The sequence below is a fragment of the Patella vulgata genome, chromosome 9 (genome assembly GCF_932274485.2).
Source record: "Patella vulgata chromosome 9, xgPatVulg1.2, whole genome shotgun sequence".
NCBI classification, from domain to species: Eukaryota; Metazoa; Mollusca; class Gastropoda; family Patellidae; genus Patella; species Patella vulgata.
The window spans coordinates 33,154,209-33,177,082 of record NC_065887.2 but is presented as its reverse complement, the minus strand read 5'-3'; the positions used below and the strand labels follow the sequence as shown (position 1 = coordinate 33,177,082).

General features: G+C 35.8%; 1 protein-coding gene across 2 annotated transcripts in view; it reads right to left on the bottom strand.

The window, feature by feature from the left end:
* Positions 1-4,512: 4,512 nt before the first annotated feature.
* Positions 4,513-22,874, bottom strand: part of LOC126832624 (uncharacterized) — a 29,972-nt gene continuing 11,610 nt past the window's right edge. For both annotated transcript variants that reach the window (XM_050563473.1, XM_050563474.1), the window contains exons 3-4: positions 16,666-16,788; positions 4,513-11,137 (exon numbers count right to left, since the gene is read on the bottom strand). In XM_050563473.1, the coding sequence (XP_050419430.1) occupies positions 10,110-11,137; positions 16,666-16,788 (1,151 nt within the window). In that variant the 3' untranslated portion in view covers positions 4,513-10,109. The remainder of the gene's footprint in view (positions 11,138-16,665; positions 16,789-22,874) is intronic.

Sequence of the window (22,874 nt, the reverse complement as noted above, 5' to 3'; positions counted from 1 at the left end):
AGACTCCCAAATATAGATATTCATCAGTAGTTTGGAGCAGTTGATTGTTAAAAAAGAATTTCACTTGGGATTTGTTTTTCAGACTTATCTTATTGTTATTAAAAAGCATCACTTTCCAATCAGTGCAAAAAGAGTTGAGACATACAAGACAATTTTGAAGACCAACAGATGATATGGATAACAGAACAAGATCATCTGCAAAAAGGATATGAGATATTTCATGCGAGTCAAGATCTGGGCTGTCCAAATTTAAATTAAATGTATTTAAACAAGTTTGCAGGTCATTTAGATATATATTGAATAAGGTCGGGCTAAGGACACATCCTTGTTTCACACCCAAGGACGATTCTATATTTTTTGACAGACCATCTAAGGTTTTCACAGTATAAGAAGTATAGTTATACAGAGAGCTAATTAGACTGAAAACTTTTCCATTGATATTATGCTGAAGTAATTTTAGCAACAAGCCCTTTCTCCAAACTGAATCAAAGGCTTTAGAGAAGTCGACGACGCATAAGAACAAATTAGCTTTTTCCTTCTTACATTTATTAATCAATGTTTTTAAAATAATGACGTTGTCAACAGTTCTATGATTTTTACGAAATCCGCACTGTGCATCATATATGACATTATTATCCTCAAGGAAGTTTGTAAGTCTCTTATTTATGATTGACAAAAAGCATTTGCTTAGACAGCGTTGTCAAAATCTCTGTCATACCCCGCAACAGATTCAATGGTTTCGTCCAACACGGGAGGAAAGCCATGTTGTCTTGAACTCAGTCAAAAATACAAGTAAATACGTCAATTTTTTCAAGTTTCAAGAGAGAACCTTTTTATTCGTTGGGATATTAAATTGTGCAATGGATTTTATTTAACGGGAGTTGATTTCAAACACACAGGTAAGTTTACAATAACCAAAGATAAGTAGTTTGATCATAATCGAAGAAATCCGTTTAAAATTTACAATGGTTCAGACAGTAATAAAAACAGTATACAAGAAAATCTGTTTTGCGCCTTACTCACATTTAGATACTTTTATCAGGTGATCATCAATAATCACTTACCATTTGCAATAAAAGTTCTTTAAGATTTTTATATCTACGGGACAATGTCAACACTCGTGTCCACGTTGAACTATGCCGTACTTCATTTAAAAACATTAACGAAACAACAAATTTCAACATAAAATTTATTTCTATATATACTCTTCAAAAAAAGTAGGGGATATGCAGAAACAATATAAAACTGCGGAAATGCACTGCTGTTTTTATTAGAAGTAACTAGTGTATGTTAATAACAGGCATGTCACAGGCATGCTCTATAGGGGAAAGGTCAGGACTCATGGCTGGCCAAGGCATATGGACAATATGGTGACGCTGGAGGTAGTCATTCACGACACGAGCGCAGTGGGCACAGGCATTATCATCTTGAAAGATGAAACGTCGACCTGCACATTGAGCAAAGAGCAGAACTATCGGTGCCAGGGTGTGGTCACGGTAGTACACACCAGTGACCCTTCCTTGAACAATATGCAAGTCCGTTCTGCCAGTCATGGTGATTCCTCCCCACACCATAACAGATCCGCGCTCGAATCTGTCATGCTGTCTGACGTTAACGTTAGCATGACGCTCATTTACACGCCACTCATCTGAGAACATTACACGCGCCCATCGACGATTACCCCAATTTCTACGCTGCCTACACCATTGACGCCTGTTTGCCGTGTGCTGGCGAGTTAATGGAGGCCCAACACGCGGTCGTCGCGCGTGCAAATGGGCTGAATGTAGCAGATTTTTAATCGTTTGGGGTGTAATTAAGCATGTTGGCTCGATGTGTGGAACCTATTTGAAGCATGCCAATAGCACGTAGACGTTCATCATGTTGAAGACCATCCCAAACTTAGGCTGCCTGTCTACAGCTAGCTCCACCTGAGTATGACGTAGATGGATCGCTGGGTGCAGTATGGTTGGAGACGTCTCGTTGCAAATTAAACGTAACAAACTAAAGCAAAGATCCGCTAAACAGTAAATCTTATGCAAGAACCGATAGGAAAGCAAACATGGATAGGATAAACCAGCACGCGGCAGTTTTCATCAACCCTTCCTTGAAGTGTCAAATTTGACAATGAATCCCTCCCACGTGTGTATGGCGCTATTGCGTGTCGCACATACAGCTCAGTGGTTCTGTTGGGGCGATAAGTTCTTCATCTGTGAACATCTCTCAAAGCATGTCAAGTGTCCATGACTATTTATCATATCACAGCCTGCATAGGTATTTGCATTTCAATATCCCCTACTTTTTTTTTTTGAAGAGTACAGCAGAGCTATAAAGGTTACAATGACACCAATTAATTATATGAAAGTTAAGCGTGAATTTATTTGCATAAAAATTAAGTGGTAACAATGCAATTTAATTGCATGACTATTACGCGTGAATACGATTATATGGTAAGTTTATTGCTTCATGTGCGTGGGGTGGAGTCTCTCTTTGCTGGCTGACATATCTTAAACATACATTATGCAAGAGCTAAATCTGTCTATTGCAGGTCTTTCTTTAGGCCTGAAATGTTATCTAAATTATTAATTAGACATTAATTAACCTATCCAGACTATAATCAACTCTTGATGGCATCCGAGCCTGCGATCTTTAGTGGATTTTGAGCGGATTACTGCATAACTTTCCTTCGCGATTTAACGATTAAATGAATATTCGAGACTATGCTGTTTATCGTACTGACTTTAATAATGATGACCAAGGCTTTGTTCTCGGTTCATAGTGGGTCAATTTGAATGAAATTTTCAGAAAATTGCCTTTACATTATCTAGTTTTTAACTATTATAGTGGGAACTGCCAACTCGTTATCGAATCTCCCATAATGTATCTTTAACAGCCGTCATTAAACTTCCTCAACTCGCCCTTCTAAAATATCGATCATTATGATTGATGTTTTTCAAACGTCTGAAACTGTAACATAAAGCCGTATATGGATTATTAAAACAACTATCTCTATACGAGGTTCAACACTTCTTTTTAATTTTTTGTTTTTGTAAAGATCAGATTAGCGGATGTATTAGCAAGGAGATATGTAACCAAGGGGAAGATTAATCTGAATGTATGTTATTAATTAATTAATTTTATTTAATTATTATTTGTAATGATTTGATTTTAGAAAAATGTGAATAAATGTGTCTCGTAAAGCGATATGGACTGGACATTGGGTGAGGTCAAATTATGCAGTGTTGGAGCAAATAGTTATGACGTAATGTTACAATAGGTGTAACTATTTTCATAACTTTAGACCTCAAATAAAGTGCTAGGCCAAAAAGGGAGATAATTACAGCTTTATTTTCATATAACTGTGGATAAAATTAAAGGTAGAGTCTCCAGACAACACTGTGTTACCCGAAACCAATTCAAACATGGTCTCAGCTTATCCTGCTTCCATGATTTCTAAAGAATTGACCCCAACAAATATCAGATTTTATGTGTTTTGCATAAATATTGAAGGACTTTAATATTGAATAATGGTATTAGACGAAAAAATAACAGCATTTTATGAAAATAAGATAATACTTTGCATCTTACTTTTGACCTCGACAAAATGTTAACCCCTAGGAGATAGTAGAGCCCATGTTAAAAAATAGGATAACTTCCAAGAGCTGAGATTAGGGAAATAATAGAGTGACACGAGTTGGATTCACTTCACTTGGTAATTAAAAGCCAAGATAATGTTAAAAATTTGGTTGAGTTCAAAACAGCGAGTTAGTGTTAAGTTTAGAGGTAAAAAATAAAGTGGTTTTTTTTAAAACTGCTGGTCTCAGATGCATTATATAGTTCTCCACTAATAACTAGAGGTAGACAGAACAATTAAACTAATTATGGAAAATGACCAGGAGTTTCAAATTTAATATATTTTCCAATTTGTAACCTTTTTTCTAACCTGATGTTATATATATTATTGTGTGCAATGTGTGTCACTTTAATAAACAAATTACTTATTACTTACTTACTGTAACTGAAGGGGCACACCATATTAAAAAATTAGCTAAATTATCTTGTGCATGTTTTAGACATTTAAACAGATTGTGTAATCAAAAGATGTTCTAATCAACTTTAGCAAAGACAATCCATCTCTTAATAATCTCTGATGTAAAACCCTTGTTGTATTTTAATATTTGAACAGGATCCGGTGATACATCAGAAATAATAAATGTTCAATTTACTTTCAACAGATATGCCTATGCAATATTATAGGTGTGATTCCTGTATATTTGCAGATAAATAAAACACCAGCAATTGGAACTTTAGACTTAGTGGAAGAGTTAATCTAACCAATCCAAGACATCAACCTAATTTTTACCACCACATTCATGAACACAGATCAGGTGATAATAGGTTTTAACTCTAATGAGTAAAGAACACTTCAACACTAATCAGTCCTAGGGAATATGCCCCCAGAATTTACATTTTCACCAGTCAAAATAACACATATAGATGAACAAAATTCAACTGTTAAATACACATGTAATTCTTTTAATATGGTACATATTACACACATAAAACTAATCAATACATGCATCTTATATGCAATTCTTTTAAAAGGTAGGTATAAACAGGAAATGATCTCTTTGTTGTAATCCATACATCAACAATAATTTCTGATCAGAGGTTTATGAGAAATATACATTCGTTAAGGTTTTAAACATACATTATGCAAGAGCTAAATCTGCCTTTAGCAGGTCTTTCTTTAGGCCTGAAATATACTGAGTGCCATGGAAAACACATCACTTTTTTTCCCCAAATATTTTATTACTAGGTGGTTTTGTATGTATAATATTATGCAATACTATGAACTATTGTTTCACACAATGCTCCCAAACACAAAAAATATCGGCCCGTGTGCACAAAAAAAAATTGCACGAGGTGTACATGAAAAACCCAATATTCACGTGCAGCATTGTGTGTGAACCCTTTAAAAGCATGTTTTCAACTTAATGTGCAGTACATGAACTGTGAAACGTCAATCTGTCGTAATTTGTTGTTGAACGTATGAAGGAATCGAGCTAGAGATGCCGAGACTTACTGATAATCAACGGAATGAAGCCATGGGAATGTCCAGGGCTGGCATGTCTACACGTGCTATTGCCAGCACTTCAATTGTCATCAGTCCACTATTGTAAGGTTGGTGGAATGTGTTCGAGTTACTGGATCAACACGTGACCGTCAACGTCCTGGTCCACAACGCGTTACAACCCAGGCTCAAGACCGCTACATCCGGGTCACTCATCTGCGTGACAGATTCCGCCCAGCGACTCGAACAGGTGCAGCAGTCGTCGGAAGACAAGGACCAGTAAGTGCCATCACCGTAAGACATCGTCTAAGAGAAGTAGGACTCTGTGAACGACGACCTTATGTTAGAGCTATCCTCAGGGATCATCAGCGTCAGCGGCGTTTGATATGGTCTCAAGGACACCAGACATGGAGAAGAGTAGACTGGCAAAGTGTGCTCTTCAGTGATGAGAGTCGCTTTCATCTTTATCACGCCGATGGCCGTTAACGTGTGTGGAGACGTCTTGGGGAACGTCTTGCAGACTGTTGCGTCTTCGAAACGAATCGATGGGGTGGGGGAAGTGTAATGGTGTGGGGAGGCTTCATATTTCATCACCGGACCGCCCTACAGATTTGCAGGGGTCGCATTAATGCTGTAGCCTACCGTGATGATGGCCTGTGGAGGACACACGAGCTACTGACATCTGTGTCGTACCTTTGGTTTTGACCCCTCTGACTTTGTACCCTTGATTACAGATTAAACATCCATAAGTGTACAAATGTGTTGTTATTGATGTGTTCCCATTTGAATATTGTTCACAATAAGAACCAAAATAAATAAGATATGTTTACAGGATCATTTTGTTATACGAAAAACTAAGTGATGCGTTTTCCATGGCGCTCAGTATATTATATAAACTATTAATTAGACATTTATTAACAAAACAAGACCATAATCAACTCTCGATACTCGAGATTTTAACACGATTAGAACAGTTCGGCATTTAAGAAAAATTGGAAAGCGAGGCTAAGTCTCAAATATACCAGCGCCCTGGTTAACACAATGCACACATCTTGTCAAAATTACAGTCAAAACTACAAACAGTGATAACTTGGCTCAGAATGAAGTAAATCGAATGAAATTTTTTTAGCTATTATAGCAAGTAATGATCAGGTCTTTATCTAAATCTTACATAATGTATCTTTAATAGTTCAACGTTATATATGTTTGATCGTTCCTATCTAACACGGCCAAATTCCAAATGCACAGCGCCTTTGCAAATGTTTTAAAAATACCTGTTTTGCTGTGTGTAACTATTCAGCACTGCCTGTTAAAGACATTGTTAATTTACATATAGCATATCGTTTTATCGGTACTAGCCTATTAACTTATATTATTCTATATACAATAGATTAGAATCATATTTAATACATTTTTTCTTAATTCGTCTAACTCTTCAGAAAAAAGCACATGAAGTAGATATCAGGGGCACAATTTTAAGAATTGATTAGAAATTTAAACTAAATTTATTATTTTTACTAGAAATTTAACACACATCTTTTTCCCTTATTTATATAATGAATTATTTCTTCTTGAGATTTAACATTTCTAGCTAAAAATTTGAAATAAAATATGTTATCTAATCTTGCATTTTTACCATAGAAATTTACAAGATGGTACAATAATATTCTACTGTTTGCTTAAGTACGGAGACATAAAAACTTAAAATTATAAAACATAATAAAATAAACTGCTTGAAACAGTATATACATACAAAAGTACTATCAACTGTAGAGTCACAAGCCTGAAAAGCAGTTTAAATCCTACAGGTACCCCCCCCCCCCCCCACCCCTGGTTTGTTGACTGGACTTTCTCTAAACCTTTATCTCTACAATGCCAATAGAGACAACTGATATAGTTATGGCAGGGTTAAGATATCTTTTAACAAATAATATGAATTTTACAAATACAAAATAAACTTATAAAAATATTAACAAAGCAAATTTAGACAAAACAATCCACCTATAACAAATAATACATTTATGCTCCTTAAATTACTAGTTAATGAACATTTAATTATTCTTGAGTAAAAATATCAATTGTGAATTTTATACAGTTTAAAATATTTTCATATCATATCCAAATATTTTACACATATATCAAATGATCAACAAAAGTGAAAGACATATATAAGAATACAAATTTAATAACAATTCAATAACAAAAGGGCATGATGCCCCCTTCTCCTTCCCCCCATCCCCACATACACAAAAAAAACCCATTATGTGAAATATTGTTTTTTCTAGACTAGTAAAACCTACAAATACATGAATATCACACCTGCCTTAAAAATATCATGAAATTTTAAACAAGCCAAAAGTGAAACTCATTAAGTACAGTACTTCAAATTTAATTTTTTTACAAAGCATCCAGCAATCAAATTGCCCATTACTCATTAGTCAAGATATACACCAGGGCTTCCAACTTCAAGTATCACTTTTGATAACACAGAAACGTGGCAAATTAAATTCATATTTTATGTTTTTATACGCCCACATTTTCATGTGGATGTATTATGCCGTCACCCCTGTCCATACGGACATCTGTCCGTCCACAATTTGTTTGTGGAACCTCTACAGGTCACAATTTTCATCTGATTTGTAGTAAGATGGATGGCAGGATTTGTGCAAAAGAACACATTTTTGAGAACACGGTTTTGAGGGTATGGCTGCTTTCTGTATCTGACAGACAACCCATGGTATTACACTTGACATGCATGTTTAAAACCCAAAGATCTTGTCCTTTTGATATTTGCGCATATCGGATCGTAACTTCCTAAATTGTATGAAAAATTGCATTTTTAGCTTGTGGTCCCTAGATGTCACAATTATTATCGGTTTAAAAAACTGTAATGTCGGTTCAATTCGAATTTGTGAAAATCGGCCAAAACTGCCAGACAAAATGTCCGGCCTTGTACGCAAATAGTGTAAAAATATGGTATATCAAGGTTGTGGACCATCTCTAGAGGTCATAATTTTGATTCTTTTCAATATTCGCACTTATCGGATAGCAATGTCCTGAATATAGGTCACAATTGTCATCCGATTTTGATGAAACTTGAAATGCATGTTTATAAAAGAGAGAGAAATTGGGTTTAACAGCCACTTGACACAAACTAGGTCATTTCGGGACTAACACATGGTTCAATTTTATTTCGATAATTCGCTTACACGTTGGAGCCTTTGGCAGTGGGAGGAAACTGGACGACCCAGAGAAAACCCAAGAGGTTGGACAAGCGACCTTATTTCTTGTCACGTACAACCTGGGAATCGAAATCCCGCCGGTTGACTCAATGACAGACCTTATGATACAGCGCGCACGTGCTGAGCATTCGGCCATCCAACCTCCCTCCATATTCATAACCCAAAGACCTTGGTTCGTTGGATCGTAACTTCCTGAATTATCGCCCCTGATTGTACGAAAAATCACGTTTATAGCTTGTGGTCCCACTGTGGTCACAATTTTTATCTAATTTAAAGAACCGTTTGAATATACACCGTTGCACCATAATGTTGATTAAGTTCGAATTTTGTAAAAATTGGACCGAAACTGCCGCACAAAATAGTGTAAAAGTATGTAATACAAAGGTTGTGTGTGTCCCTCTAGAAGTCACAATTTTTATCCGATTTTGATGAAACTTGAAATGTATGTATACCCAAAGGTCTCGGTTCCTTTCAATATTTGCGCATATCAGACTGTAACTTCCTGGATTAGGGCCCCAGATTGTAGAGGTCACAATTGTTATCTAATTTTAAAAACTGTTTAAATATATCAACATTCAACCAAAATGTGACCAAAATGAAGGTTGAATTCGAATTTCGGGAAAATCGAAATGAAACTGCCCAACAAAATGGCCGTATATACGTGTAAAAGTATGAATACGAAGGTTGCGAACTCTCTTGCAAAATGTGGTTGTATCTTGCTTGGCAACCGCTGGTTATTTATGGTACTGTATCATAAATTCCTTTATACAACTTTGACATCAAGTTTCGTCATTTAACAAAGGCGGTTATAAATTATCTGTGCCAAAACATTGACAAATCAAATTTTATATCTCTGTTTACACTAAGCAGAAAATGCTTATCAAAAAACTCAGTTAAAACATTCATCTAGTAAGAGTGAACATTCTAGCTCGATTAAAACCATGGTTAATGTCCAAAATGTGTGAGGGACTGATAGACAGGTGAACCCATGGTCACAGTCTCCTGTGTTCCCAAAAAGATTGAGGACCAAAACCTAACTATGCAATTCAACACAAATAGAATGTGAACATGTTTCACTAATCTATGTACATATGACCAAATTATGTTCAAATCAACCATTTTTTTTTTTTATCAATCGGCAACATCGTACAATGTAAAATTTCTCATTTAAAGACCCAGTCTGGGGGCCAAAATAAAAAGTGATAATTATCGAAAAATGTGAGTTTCAATGAGATAAACAACTCATCAATTTCAAAAATACACCTGGTATATGGATTATTGTAACTTCTATTGTACTTCCAAAATGTGTGGTTGACAAAACATTGGAGACTGCAATATAAAACAACAATAAAATCGTGGCGTATAAATATTCTAGAATTGTGAAAATTGATTATACCTTTGGATCCTGACAATCGTCTGAAAATAGGTCTGTAAAAGGAATATTTTGAGGATTGTTAATGGTTACATTTGTTGAATTCTTGGATGACAGAACTGGGAAGTTCAGGGCAGACCCTTTTGATACTGAGCTGATTCTCTCTGTTTCCATTGGTACGATTGGTGTGGCCACCAATGTTATTCCTGTCAGAATATAGTTAAGTCCTCAGAAGTGCCTTTGAGTGACTGCATATCTAGTGAGGACCCTTTCAAACTGTCATTAGCTGACTTTGTCATACCATCATTTATATTATTTAAGTCTTGAGTAGAATTGTTTATTGCATGCTCTTTCATTGGTTGTATCATTCATTCAATGGTTGCTGGGAACCACTCACTGCAAGATCAAGATAATTAGAAGAATCTTAAAAAGACTTTAGCGTTAGTCCTGAATCCCCATCCCCATGTCTGTCATGAGTACTAGTGTCATTTGACTCCTTCTTAACTCTAATAGATTTACCAGCTTCATCAGGTAAATGATCTGTTTGTGATGGGGGGTTTAAGCTGGAAGTGTTTAAATTTCGAGCAGAATCTTCCACTTTTAGTATTGTTTCCTCCTCAGCTCGAAAATTTGATAGGGATAGTCTATTTATATCTTGATTGGGGATAGATGGTGCTGAACACACTGCTGTATTCAAAGCTGGAATATCTTGGTTCTGGAAATTTTCTTCTCGAGTCTGACTCACTCCCATAGCAGTCTTGCAAGTATTATCAGGTGGAACGGTAGATTCAGTTGGACTGTTTAAAGCTGTCTTTTCTGAAGCAGGTAAGTTATCTTGAGAAACATAAATTTTATTTTGCATTGTATCGGAAGAAGACGGTTTTGATCTGCCAGATGAGTCATTGCTGACACTGACTGTTGAACTGTCAGAAGCTTCAGCCTTATCACATTTATCCTTATTAGAAGACTTTGGATCAGGAGAGATTTCGTTTCTCAAGTATTCTACTGCATCAAACTTTTCTACTAATTTGTTTGGATTTTTCTCAAAAATTGAAGAACCCTCATTTTGTGATCCATCCAATGCAGATAAATATTCAGATGAAGATGATCTTGATGGAGCCTTTGGTGAAGACGATAACAATTGGTCATTTGAATAATCAGGTGGAATAGCAGATTGAGTTTGTGGCATATCCTCTTCAGACGGATATTCAGATGCATATGAAGATGATCTTGATGGAGCCATTGGAGAAGTCGATGACAAATCTTCGTTTGAATTATCATGTAACATTTTAGGATTTGAACCAATCTGAACATTGCATGCTTTTCTAATGTTATAATTATATACATTACTAGTCTGCAAATTTTTAAGATTTATTTCTGCCTGATCAAAAACAGCTTGCCTGGTAATTTGTTCATCTACAGTAGTGATTGACAAGAACTTTATGAACTCATCTGAAAGAAAACCAAAATACATTTATTGCTACTAAAAAGATGAAAATATAAGGAACAAGCATTTGCCAAGCAAGATTTTGACGAAATCCCAAAATAAATAGATGACACATGTTAATTAATTGCAGATTTATCTTTTTCAGCTAATAGACAACTACACCAAGATTGAACATTCTACCTCACTTAGATGGAGTGTTATTGTGTTCCAAAGCCTTAACGGGGGGTGGGACTTGAATGTCCCGACGAGCGGCAAAGGGGTAAATTATTTTCAATACAAAAAAGACAAAAAAGTTTAAATTATTCTTGAAATCTGTATTTTCATCATAACTTCAATCCAAAACACAAAACAGACAATTCGAACAAAGAAAACTATATTTTCTCAACAATTTGAAACCATAATCCATAGCTAAATTCATTCAACTAAAGGTGTAAACAATTTTAACTTGAAATTGAAATATATAATTTATTTCCAACCGCATCATGGAAATCTAGAAAACAATTTCTTGATTTATTACAGCATAAGAATACATTACATGTAACACATTTACTCTGAGGGCGAGATTTGATGTTTTTCTTAATAGAGCAAACCTCACATCGCCCACGATTTTTGAAAACATATATCATTTTACAAACCAGTTGTAATTTAAAATATCTTTAGTCATGTTATAAAAGGATAAATTCAGACATACTAATCAATTCGCAAAGGAAAAGTCACATAAATTTGGAAAAAACGCATTGGTACTTCAGAGTCCCAGGATCTATATGGGTGTACAATCTGCCTGACGGGACTGATACGTCCCACTGAAAAAATACATGACAGTAAATGCAAATATTGCCCATTTTTTATATAAACTTTATGAAAGGGTTTTGATTTGGATAAAGTGTCATGAAAAAAATTCATAACCATTTTACTTATTTAGAACTTTCTCCGTGTCTTCAAACATGCACAAAGATTTTCTTACAAAAAAATCACTGTGATTTTGTGTTTGACATTGAAATGCCACTCTATAATTTTGTTTGCACTAAGAAGACTGCACTACTTTAACCCGACCTAAGACCTACCTAAAACTGACTTATAATAAAATACTGGCCATAATACACATATACATTGCAACATTGTATTCACTATATGATGGGACATGAGAGTCCCGTCAGGCCTGAATGGGCTTAGCAGAAAATGCTCAGCATCGACCAATCATATTGCTTATTGAAGAAAATGCTCATTATCGCACTTAGTCAAGGTATTGATGTAATGAAACTATATCCAAAGTTTCATCACTCTCACTTAATTAGAACTAAAGTTATCGTGTCCCTAAGCAGAAACTGTTCATCTTCGAACTCCATCAAGGCATTGACCTACACCAAGTTTGAACATTCTAGCTCAATTAAAAGGAGAGTTATTGTGTTCCAAAAAGTGTGACGGACAGACAGACCCATTTTAATAGTACCCTGATTTCCCGGTAGGAAATAGGGTGATTTGAAGCTCCAATTTAATTTAATATAACCATTGAAGCTCCAATTTAATTTAATATAACCAGACTTCAAAAAAAAAAAAAATTCCTGGTAGTTTGTTATGTAGAATGTCGTATTCTGGATAGGCTAATATATGACTTGATGTTCGTCAGTAATATTCCTGAATAAATTACTGTCTTCGTTTATTTGATGGATAAACAGATATCATCAGTCAATTGAAATTACGGCCAGTATCAGAAAATGCAGTAGCCAAAATAAGCTGATACGAAACCATGGCATTTCTTCATATTCAAAACAAAAATTATTGTTTTTATACGCCCACATTGAAATGTGGTCGTATATTGTCGTCACCCCGTCCGTCCGTCCGGCATCCACAATTGCTTGTGGACGCTCTAGAGGCCAAAGTTAATATCCGATTGACCTTATATTTATACATAATGTTTAAGGTCTTGAGACGAAGAAGCCTATTGATTTTCAGCGATTTCCGATAATTACTGCCAGAGTTATGGCCCTTGATCACTTCAAAAAATCTTGTGGACGCTCTAGAAGCCAAAGTTAATATCCGATTGACCTTAAATTTATACACAGTGTTTAAGGTCTTGGGACGAAGAAACCTATTAATTTTCAGCGATTTCTGATAATTACTGCCAGAGTTATGGCCCTTGATCACTTCAAAAAATCTTGTGGACGCTCTAGAAGCCAAAGTTAATATCCGATTGACCTTAAATTTATACACAGTGTTTAAGGTCATGAGACGAAAGAGCCTATTGATTTTCAGTGATTTCCAATAATTACTGCCAGAGTTATTGCCCTTGATCACTTTGAAAAATCTTGTGGACACTCTAGAGGCCAAAGTTAATATCCGATTGACTTTAAATTTATACACGGTGTTTTAGGTCATGAGACAAAGAAGCCTATTGATTTTCGGCGATTTCTGATAATTACTGCCAGAGTTATGGCCCTTGATCACTTCAAAAAGTCTTGTGGACGCTCTAGAGGCCAAAGTTAATATCCGATTGACCTTAAATTTACACACAGTGTTTAAGGTCATGAGACGAAGAAGCCTATTGATTTTCAGCGATTTCCAATAATTACTGCCAGATTTATGGCCCTTGATCACTTTGAAAAATCTTGTGGATGCTCTAGAGGCAAAAGTTAATATTTGATTGACTTTAAATTTATACACAGTGTTTAAGGTCATGTGTATCAATTTGAAGTCAATCGGATGATAACTTTAGCGTCTCATGACCTTAAACACTGTGTATAAATTTAAAGTCAATCGGATATTAACTTTGACCTCTAGAGCGTCCACAAGATTTTTCAAAGTGATCAAGGACCATAACTCTGGCAAAAATTATCGGAAATCGCTGAAAATCAATAGGCTTCTTCGTCTCATGACCTTAAACACTGTGTATAAATTTAAAGTCAATCGGATATTAACTTTGACCTCTAGAGATTCCACAAGATTTTCAAAGTGATCAAGGGCCATAACTCTGGCAAAAATTATTGGAAATAGCTGAAAATCAATAGGCTTCTTCGTCTCATGACCTTAAACACTTTGTATAAATTGAAAGTCAATCGGATATTAACTTTGACCTTTAGAGCGTCCACAAGATTTTTTAAAGTGATCAAGGGCCATAACTCTGGCAGTAATTATCGAAAATCGCTGAAAATCAATAGGCTTTTTCGTCTCATGACCTTAAACACTGTGTATAAATTTAAAGTCAATCGGATATTAACTTTAGCCTATAGAGCGTCCACAAGCAATTGTGGATGCCGGCCGGCTGGGGGCTACAACAATATACGTCCACATTTCAATGTGGGCATATTAAAAGGCTATTTTTTGTATAATCAGGGGCCATAATTCAGGAAGTTACGATCCGATATGTGCAAATAAGATATAAGGAACCAAGATATTTGAGTTATAAACATGCATTGAGTTATAAACACGGACGGATGGCCACCCGGATGGATGGACGGGGGCGACAACAATATACGACCACATTTCAATGTGGGCATATAAAGATAGGTTACCAGGCAACAAAACATACGCCCAGAGCAGCTAAATCGTCCGGGCAGTGAACAAGTGTTGTCGCATATTTTTACTTCTTACGGTAATGAAACATTTATAATACACTAAAATCTGATTAAGAGTAACAACTCATGAAGTAATTATCAGAAAACCATTAGAATTTGTTTGGTTTTTATAAAGTTCTGCCCCATGCTAACGTTTAGTATAAAAAACTTTTAATATCATGGATTTTGCTGTTCAAGTCTTAAAAATTCACCGAAATTCAATATACTTGTTTGTCTCAAGCTCTTAAACTCTGTGTATCAATCTGAAGTCAATCGGATGATAACTTTAGCCTCTAGAGCGTCACAAGATTTTTTAAAGTGATCAAGAGCCATAACTGTGACAGTAATTATCGAAAATCACTGAAAATGAATAGACTTCTTTGTCTCATGACCTTAAACACTGTGTATAAATTTAAAGTCAATCGGATATTGATTTTAGCCTCTAGAGCGTCCACAAGATTTTTCAAAGTGATCAAGGGCCATAACTCTGGCAGTAATTATCGGAAATCGCTGAAAGTCAATAGGCTTCTTCGCTTCATGACCTTAAACACTGTGTATAAATTTAAAGTCAATCGGATATTAACTTTAGCCTCTAGAGCAGCCACAAGATTTTTAGAAGTGATCAAGGGCCAGAACTCTGGAAGTAATTATCGGAAATCGCTGAAAATCAATAGGCTTCTTCGTCTCATGACCTTAAACACTTTGTATAAATTTAAAGTCAATCAGATATTAACTTTATCCTCTAGAGCGTCCACAAGCAATTGTGGACGCCGGACGGACGGATGGATGGGGGCGACGACAATATAATGTGGGCATATAAAAACTAAATCTAGCAATGTTGGTTTATTGACCTAATTCCAATCGATGCATGTCACGTGTTATTGGGAATCGGAAAGCATTGGAGATACTTACAGAAAAATATACTGAGCGTCATGGAAAACGCATCACTTTTTTTTCCCAAATATTCTATTACTAGGTGGTTTTGTATGTATAATATTATGCAATACTATGAACTATTGTTTCACACAATGCTCCCAAACGCAAAAAATGTTGGCACGTATTACTATTAGTGAGTAGAAATTCGCCCATGTATCTGTTATCACCCGTCATTTCAATCAGTTATATAGAGGGATAACTTCCGATTGTTGAAACATTGATTGCGCATCTATCGTAGCAATGATCTCTGTGATAAAATAATATTTGGAAAATGTTTAACCAGTTTTATCACATATATGATAATGACTGTCACCAATATTGTCCTTTATGGAAGATTAGATAAGACCTGGCAGACTAAATAATGTAAAGGGGATATGCTGAAAATTGCTTCACTCTAAGCCGAGAAAACCTTATTTTAAAATAACTGTATCCTCGATTGTCATTGTTACCTTTTTCACAAAGTCTCAATTATCCATTTTTGCGGTTAATCATCAGTGGGTGTTGATTGAACATCAGATCAGATTCAAATTCAATGAAAATCGGACACATAAGATGGCATCAAGTGTTGATTATGGATTTTTAATGTTAATAAATGTCTAATTAATAGATATAACATTTCAGGCCTAAAGAAAGACCTGCAAAAGGCAGATTTAGCGCTTGCATAATATATGTTTAAGGCAGCTTAACTTTAAGGGAAAATTTGATACTTATTTAACATTGCCTTTCAATACAACTTACCCTTAACTTACAGGAAGTTAAGTATATTTAAGTAAAATCATGGACCTTTATAATGTTATAGTATTATAAGGTCCAAGGTGAAATCTAATAGTTAAGTGACTATCTTAGACTTAAAATATCCTTTGAATATGGAACAAGATCTTTATTCACTGTCAATGTGCCGTAACATGGATTTGCCAGAGAAAATGTTCCCATAGCAATTTAGCTTTAAGTGTAGACAATAACCAACAGATCCTGATGAACTGACAAGGGCAACAACAATATACCACCACATGGATATATAAAAACTTTTGCATACTGGTACTTACCAGATTCTTCAAATATCCTGATAAGTGATTTTAACCCAGCTTCCTGTACCTTGGTAATAAAATCGCAAACTGTTACATCTGACAACAGTTCTAACAATTTTTCTCCAGGATTCTCTGAATTGTCTGCAATAATAAAAGATAGCCGGCTAGGCAACGAAATACATACACACACAGCAGTTACATGTACATCGTCCTAGAAGTCCACAAAGGAACTAAAGTCGGATTTGACAGTTTCGGCCTGTCAAAACAACAGCTCTAATGGGACTTCTAGCTCGTAATCCAGCTTCTTTGTCTCATGACCTTAAACGCTGTGTATAAATTTAAAGTCAGTTGAATATAAATATATAAATTGAATATATAACTCTGGCAGTAACTATCGGAAATCGTTGAAAATCTATAGGCTTTTTTCATCTCATGACTTTAAACACTGTGTATAAATTTAAAGTCAATTGAATATGAACTTTAGCCTCCAGAGCGTCCACAAGATTTTTTTAGAGTGATCAAGGGCCATAATTCTGGCAGTAATTATTGGAAATCGTTGAAAATCTATAGGCTTTTTCGTCTCATTACTTTAAACACTGTGTATAAATTTAAAGTCAATCGGATATCAACTTTAGCCTCTATAGCGTCCACAAGATTTTTCAAAGTGATCAAGGGCCATAACTCTGTCAAAAATAATCGGAAATTGCTGAAAATCAATAGGATTCTTCGTCTCATGACCTTAAACACTTTGTATAAATTTAAAAAGTCAATCGGATATTAACTATGACCTCTAGAGCGCCCACAAGATTTTTTGAAGTGATCAAGGGCCATAACTCTGGCAGTAATTATCGAAAATCGTTGAAAATCAATAGGCGTCTTCGTCTCATGACCTTAAACACTGTGTATAAATTTAAAGTCAATCGGATATTAACTTTGACCTCTAGAGCGTCCACAAGATTTTTTGAAGTGATCAAGGGCCATAACTCTGGCAGTAATTATTGAAAATCGCTAAAAATCAATAGGCTTCTTCGTCTTATGACCTTAAACACTGTGTATAAATTTAAAGTCAATCGGATATTAACTTTGTGGACGCCGGCCGGCTGGCCGGGGGCGACAACAATATACGTCCACATTTCAATGTGGACATATTAAAAGGCTATTTTTCGTATAAACAGGGGCCATAATTCAGAAAGTTACGATCCGATATGTGCAAATATCGAAAGGAACCAAGATATTTGAGTTATAAACATGCATTTCAAGTTTCATCACAATCTGATCAAAATTGTGACCTCTAAAGGGTTCACAACCTTGATATACCATAGTTTTACACTATTCGCGTATTACAAAGCGACGGCCGTTTTGTTCGGCAATTTTGGTCCTATGTTCACGAAATTTGAACTCAACCTTCATTACATTGTAACGGTGATATAATCAAACGTTTTTTTAAATCGGGTAATAATTGTGACCTCCAGAGGGACCACAAGCTAATAAAGGCGATTTTTCGTACAGTCAGGGGTCATAATTCAGGAAGTTACGATCTGATATGCGCAAATATCGAAAGGAACCTAGATCGTTAGGTTATAAACATGCATTTCAAGTTTCATCAAAATCAAATTAAAATTGTGACCTCTACAGGGTCCACAACCTTGATATACAAAATTTTTACACTATTCGTGTACAAGCGGCGGCCATTTTGTCTGGCAATTTTGAACTCAACCTTCATTACGGTGTAACGGTGACATAATCGAACGTTTTTTTTAAATCGGATAAAAATTGTGACCTCTGGAGAGACCACAAGCCAAAAACGCGATTTTTCGTACAATCAGGGGCCATAATTCAGGAAGTTGTGATCCGATATGTGCGAATATCGAAATTGTGACCTCCAGAGTAGGCCGTGGACTGGAGTGAGTTATTGTTTACTCTCGTGGAATGGCCTTGAGACTGTAATTTTTCTGCACAGATTAATTTAAAAATGCATAAAACGAATAATGACATTACTTCACATCTCTTTTTCCATAAGTGACTGCTTCAAAATATTTTTATAACTTTTAATTATTTTGTTTTCGCGGACTTGGTATTTTTCACCGCCATATTAATGCGCCGGTGAAAAAGTTAGGAGAATTTGTGCCTGAAAGTTCAGGACCCGGGATTTCAGCCAATCAGCAAATAGAAAAATCGTCATTACGGGCACAGATGTAAATATCAACAAAAATGCGTGTTTGATTATTTTTTCGTCGTCTTGACTAAGTTTCTCGAAGTATGAAGTGCCTTATTCACCAGGCAATCAAGGATCCTGGCAAATTAGTTCACTTTAGTGATACCAGTTGGAATGCTGTTGTGAACTTCGCTTCTCAGTGGCAAAATCTCGACGGAGAAGAGTAGAAAATTGCCGTTTCTTATCGTGATGTGTTTGAAGGTAAAGTAGGCCTAAAGTACATTAATTTTTTCTCTCTTTCTTACACTGAAATGATTACAGATTCTTTATGTCTATGCATTATTTAAACAGACACATTTTTGGTTTAAACAGTATTTATTTAGCATACATTTGCATACGAAATACAATAAATACTAAATTATATATGGATTCGGAAACAACCTATGCCGGTAGTTTATTAATCTGTCTCAGCAAATGGTAATAGTAATTAAATAAACAAAATAAAATATATATGGCATGTTGAATATAAATGTTTAAAGCAATATCTAAGTTTATTTTGATATTGCAGTAGGAGATCTATTTCATACTGACTAGATACTGCAAATTTTGAAAACTAGGTCATATGCATTTATTGTTTTCAAAATATAAACTTTATTCAAAGGTGGGCTGTAATTTTTAACTTTTTGTAGGCTCAAAAGAAGAAGCATTGAAGGTGTACCGTTATCACTCCAAATGCTATTCTCGCTACTGTGATAAACAACGGATCCAGCGTTCAGAAAAGAGAGCCTTGAAAAGGGCGGCACCAGCAGCACCTGAGACCCAACCAGACAGTCCTTCAACTCCTTCACCAAAAAAGAGATTAAGATCCCATCAACCGTTATCATGTACAGTCACATCTTCTACCAGTGGTGTTCTTCCAGCTGTTTGTATCATATGCAAGAAAGTCGACTCATACATCAAACGTGCCGGAAAACGAACCAAAGATTTATTATATAAAACACAAACTTTGGATGGTGGTAAGTACATGTAATTGTTTACAAATGTAAGACTAAGAGCTCCACTTCTCATTCGTGTGACACAATTGCCATGCTGATTAAAAGCATGAAGCTGGACTATATAAGAATGCAAATTATTTTAATATAAACAGTGTTGATCACCAGACTGATTAAATGTGTAGCATTTCAGTCTATCAATTAAAAGCTCAAACTTTCTTAGTATAATCTCTTTTTAAGCTGTCAGGAATATCTGAACATTACATTTTCATATTTTTTATATAAACACAGGTTTGCTACGAGAAGCTGCTACAAAGAAAGAAGATGAGTCCATTTTGAAACACATTCGTGACAAAGATTGAGTAGCCCTTGAAGTTCGGTATCATGCATGTTGTTACAAGAAATATGTCAAATTTCTCTCAAGAAAGCCTTCTGATGTGTAAGTTGTATTAATTTTAATTCCTTCAACAATAATGGCTAGTCCTTTTTTTATTGCACCCAATGGGTGTGAATTTGCATTTACGTAAAATTTGAACACATTCGACAGGAGTCAGTTGCCAGAATAATATGGTTCTATATGTACCTGTTTGGAATAGAGTGGATATTAAAACGACTAATTGTTGCTGACCATTGGGTGAATTTTCATAAAACACCCGCTTAATTATGATTTCCTTTTATATATACTGATCAAGTTGAGACATGAGACAGCTCATGTTTATTTCTGACAGTTTAGGGTTACCCCCCCCCCCCCCCCCCCCCCGCTTCCCATACACACAAACATGGATCTGTCAAATTGTTGTAAGGAGTAATTCAAATAAGACTAATAAGAATGTAGAATTAGGTTTGTTTGAAATCATGAAAAGGAAGCATACACCCAAGTCTCTGGCTTTGGGACTAACTATCCGTCATCTTACAGGATCACAGAAAGTTATTGATCTATTAAATGGCCTTGGACACAGCATTTCTCACAAAACTACCCTTCGATATGATACATCACTGGCACAGTTACAGTTAAATAAAGGCCCTGTGTACATACCTAGTGGTTTTCAAGACGGTGTGCACACTCTACTTGTATGGGACAACATAGACTTCAGTGAGGAAACCATCTCTGGCCACGGTACCACACATCATACCAATGGAATTGCTATACAATCTTCTTTACCATCTACTCAGGAAGTTGCAGACATACCAAGACAATCCCTGCCTAAGAATCCGGCTACTTTATTACATACTGCCACAAGTATTTCTGCCTATAGTCCTGAACGAAGAACTGGTCCACCTGTCTGTAATGTTGCCAAAGACTTACTTCTAAAGAAAAACTACACCAAATATCATCGCAATCAACATATTACAGATTTGGCATTTGTAATGATAAAGTATTTCAATCAAAGTGAAACGTTATACCCTGGATGGACTGGTTTCAACACTGAGATTTCATCAACTGAGGGTTTGCTACAGTCAAAGATTGCGTACCTTCCAGTCATTGAGGCTTCCCCAACAGAAATGGACACAGTTAATACCATTTTATGCCGCAGTCTGGAATTAGCAGATAAATTACACCTGAATACCATTACAGTAGTTTTTGATTTGACAATATTTGCCAAAGCACAAGAAATCCGATTGAATAATGATAATTTTTATAAACGACTGATAATTAGACTTGGAGAATTTCACACTTACATGTGTTTTCTTTCTGTGATAGGAAAACGCTTCAGAGATGCTGGACTTCAAGATATTCTTGTTGAAGCTGAGATTGTGGCAGGGGGGTCAATTAATGGTGTACTAGACGGAAAGCAGTATAACCGTAGCATGAATGCCCACAAGTTGATGTTTGAAGCCTTGACACGTATGAAACTGAAAGCCTTCCATGAATCTCAACCAGAGGATATTCAGCAGAAGTTACAACGGTTTATTGATCATATGGCGGATAGCTACCCCTCACGTCTTTTCCATGAATTGATGTCAAGTGACGAATTTTGTGAAATTATTTCTTTATACAACGAATATGAGCAGCAAAAAGCTAAAACCAGCCCCACGTATGCCCTATGGAACTCCTATCTTGAAATGGTAGAGATGTTACTTAGTTTTATTTGAGCCACTAGAGAATCAAATTGGGATCTGCACCTTGCCTCCATACGTTCAATGCTTCCGTGGTATTTTGCCTATGACAAAACCCATTATTCCAGATACCTCCCAGCATACTGGATGGAGATGATACAACTCCCCACCACTCATCCTGATGTCGATCAGTTTTTCCGTGAATCTGGACAATGGACAGTTCAACGTCATACCAATTATGAATTTTCAGCCATTGCTTGCGACCAAACCATTGAGCAGACTTGCAACAGGGATGCCAAGACATCAGGGGGTATAACTGGATTTACTCTCAACAGAAATGCTGTGAGAAGATAGATTCTTTCTCAGAGCCAACGTGCCTCCATTAAAAATCAGTGCGAAAAGTTTGCTGGTTTATCCCAAGACGCAAGAACTAGAAAGGATCTAAACATTTCAAGAAAGAAGCGTGATGAAGTGGGTATTGTCAGTATAATATAATGGACTGTATTGAACAGATGATCAATCCATTTACATATACCGAAACTGAACTTGTCAGCATAAATTCAGGTGCAGTAGCAAGTAATTCTGTGTGCACAGACCTGCTGTCTGCATATGATATTGGAGAGTCAGCTCTATGAAATTTATTGAAGATCGTTTGACGTCAGATTCTAAGCCATTCCATGAACCTTTAAAACAGATGAAGCTGAAAACATTCACTAACCAAAAACATGTAAACACTAAGACAAAATCTGGAAAAGAAGTTGCCCTGCAAAGTGACCGAAGACTCTTTTCAAGACTCCTTATAATTGGTCAAAACAGAAAAATTGATTTAAAGGAAATGATGCAGTATTCACTTGGTCCAGTATCATACCCATTAGCCAGTTCAAATGGTTCTTTAGGAAAAACCAACAAAGCCGCTCTACTTCACCTCATTGAACAGAAAAGCCATGGTCATTTATTTGACGGTTTTCCTCGGAATTCAGCCTTAATTATTGATGGTATGGCTCTTATCCAGGCTCTTCCAA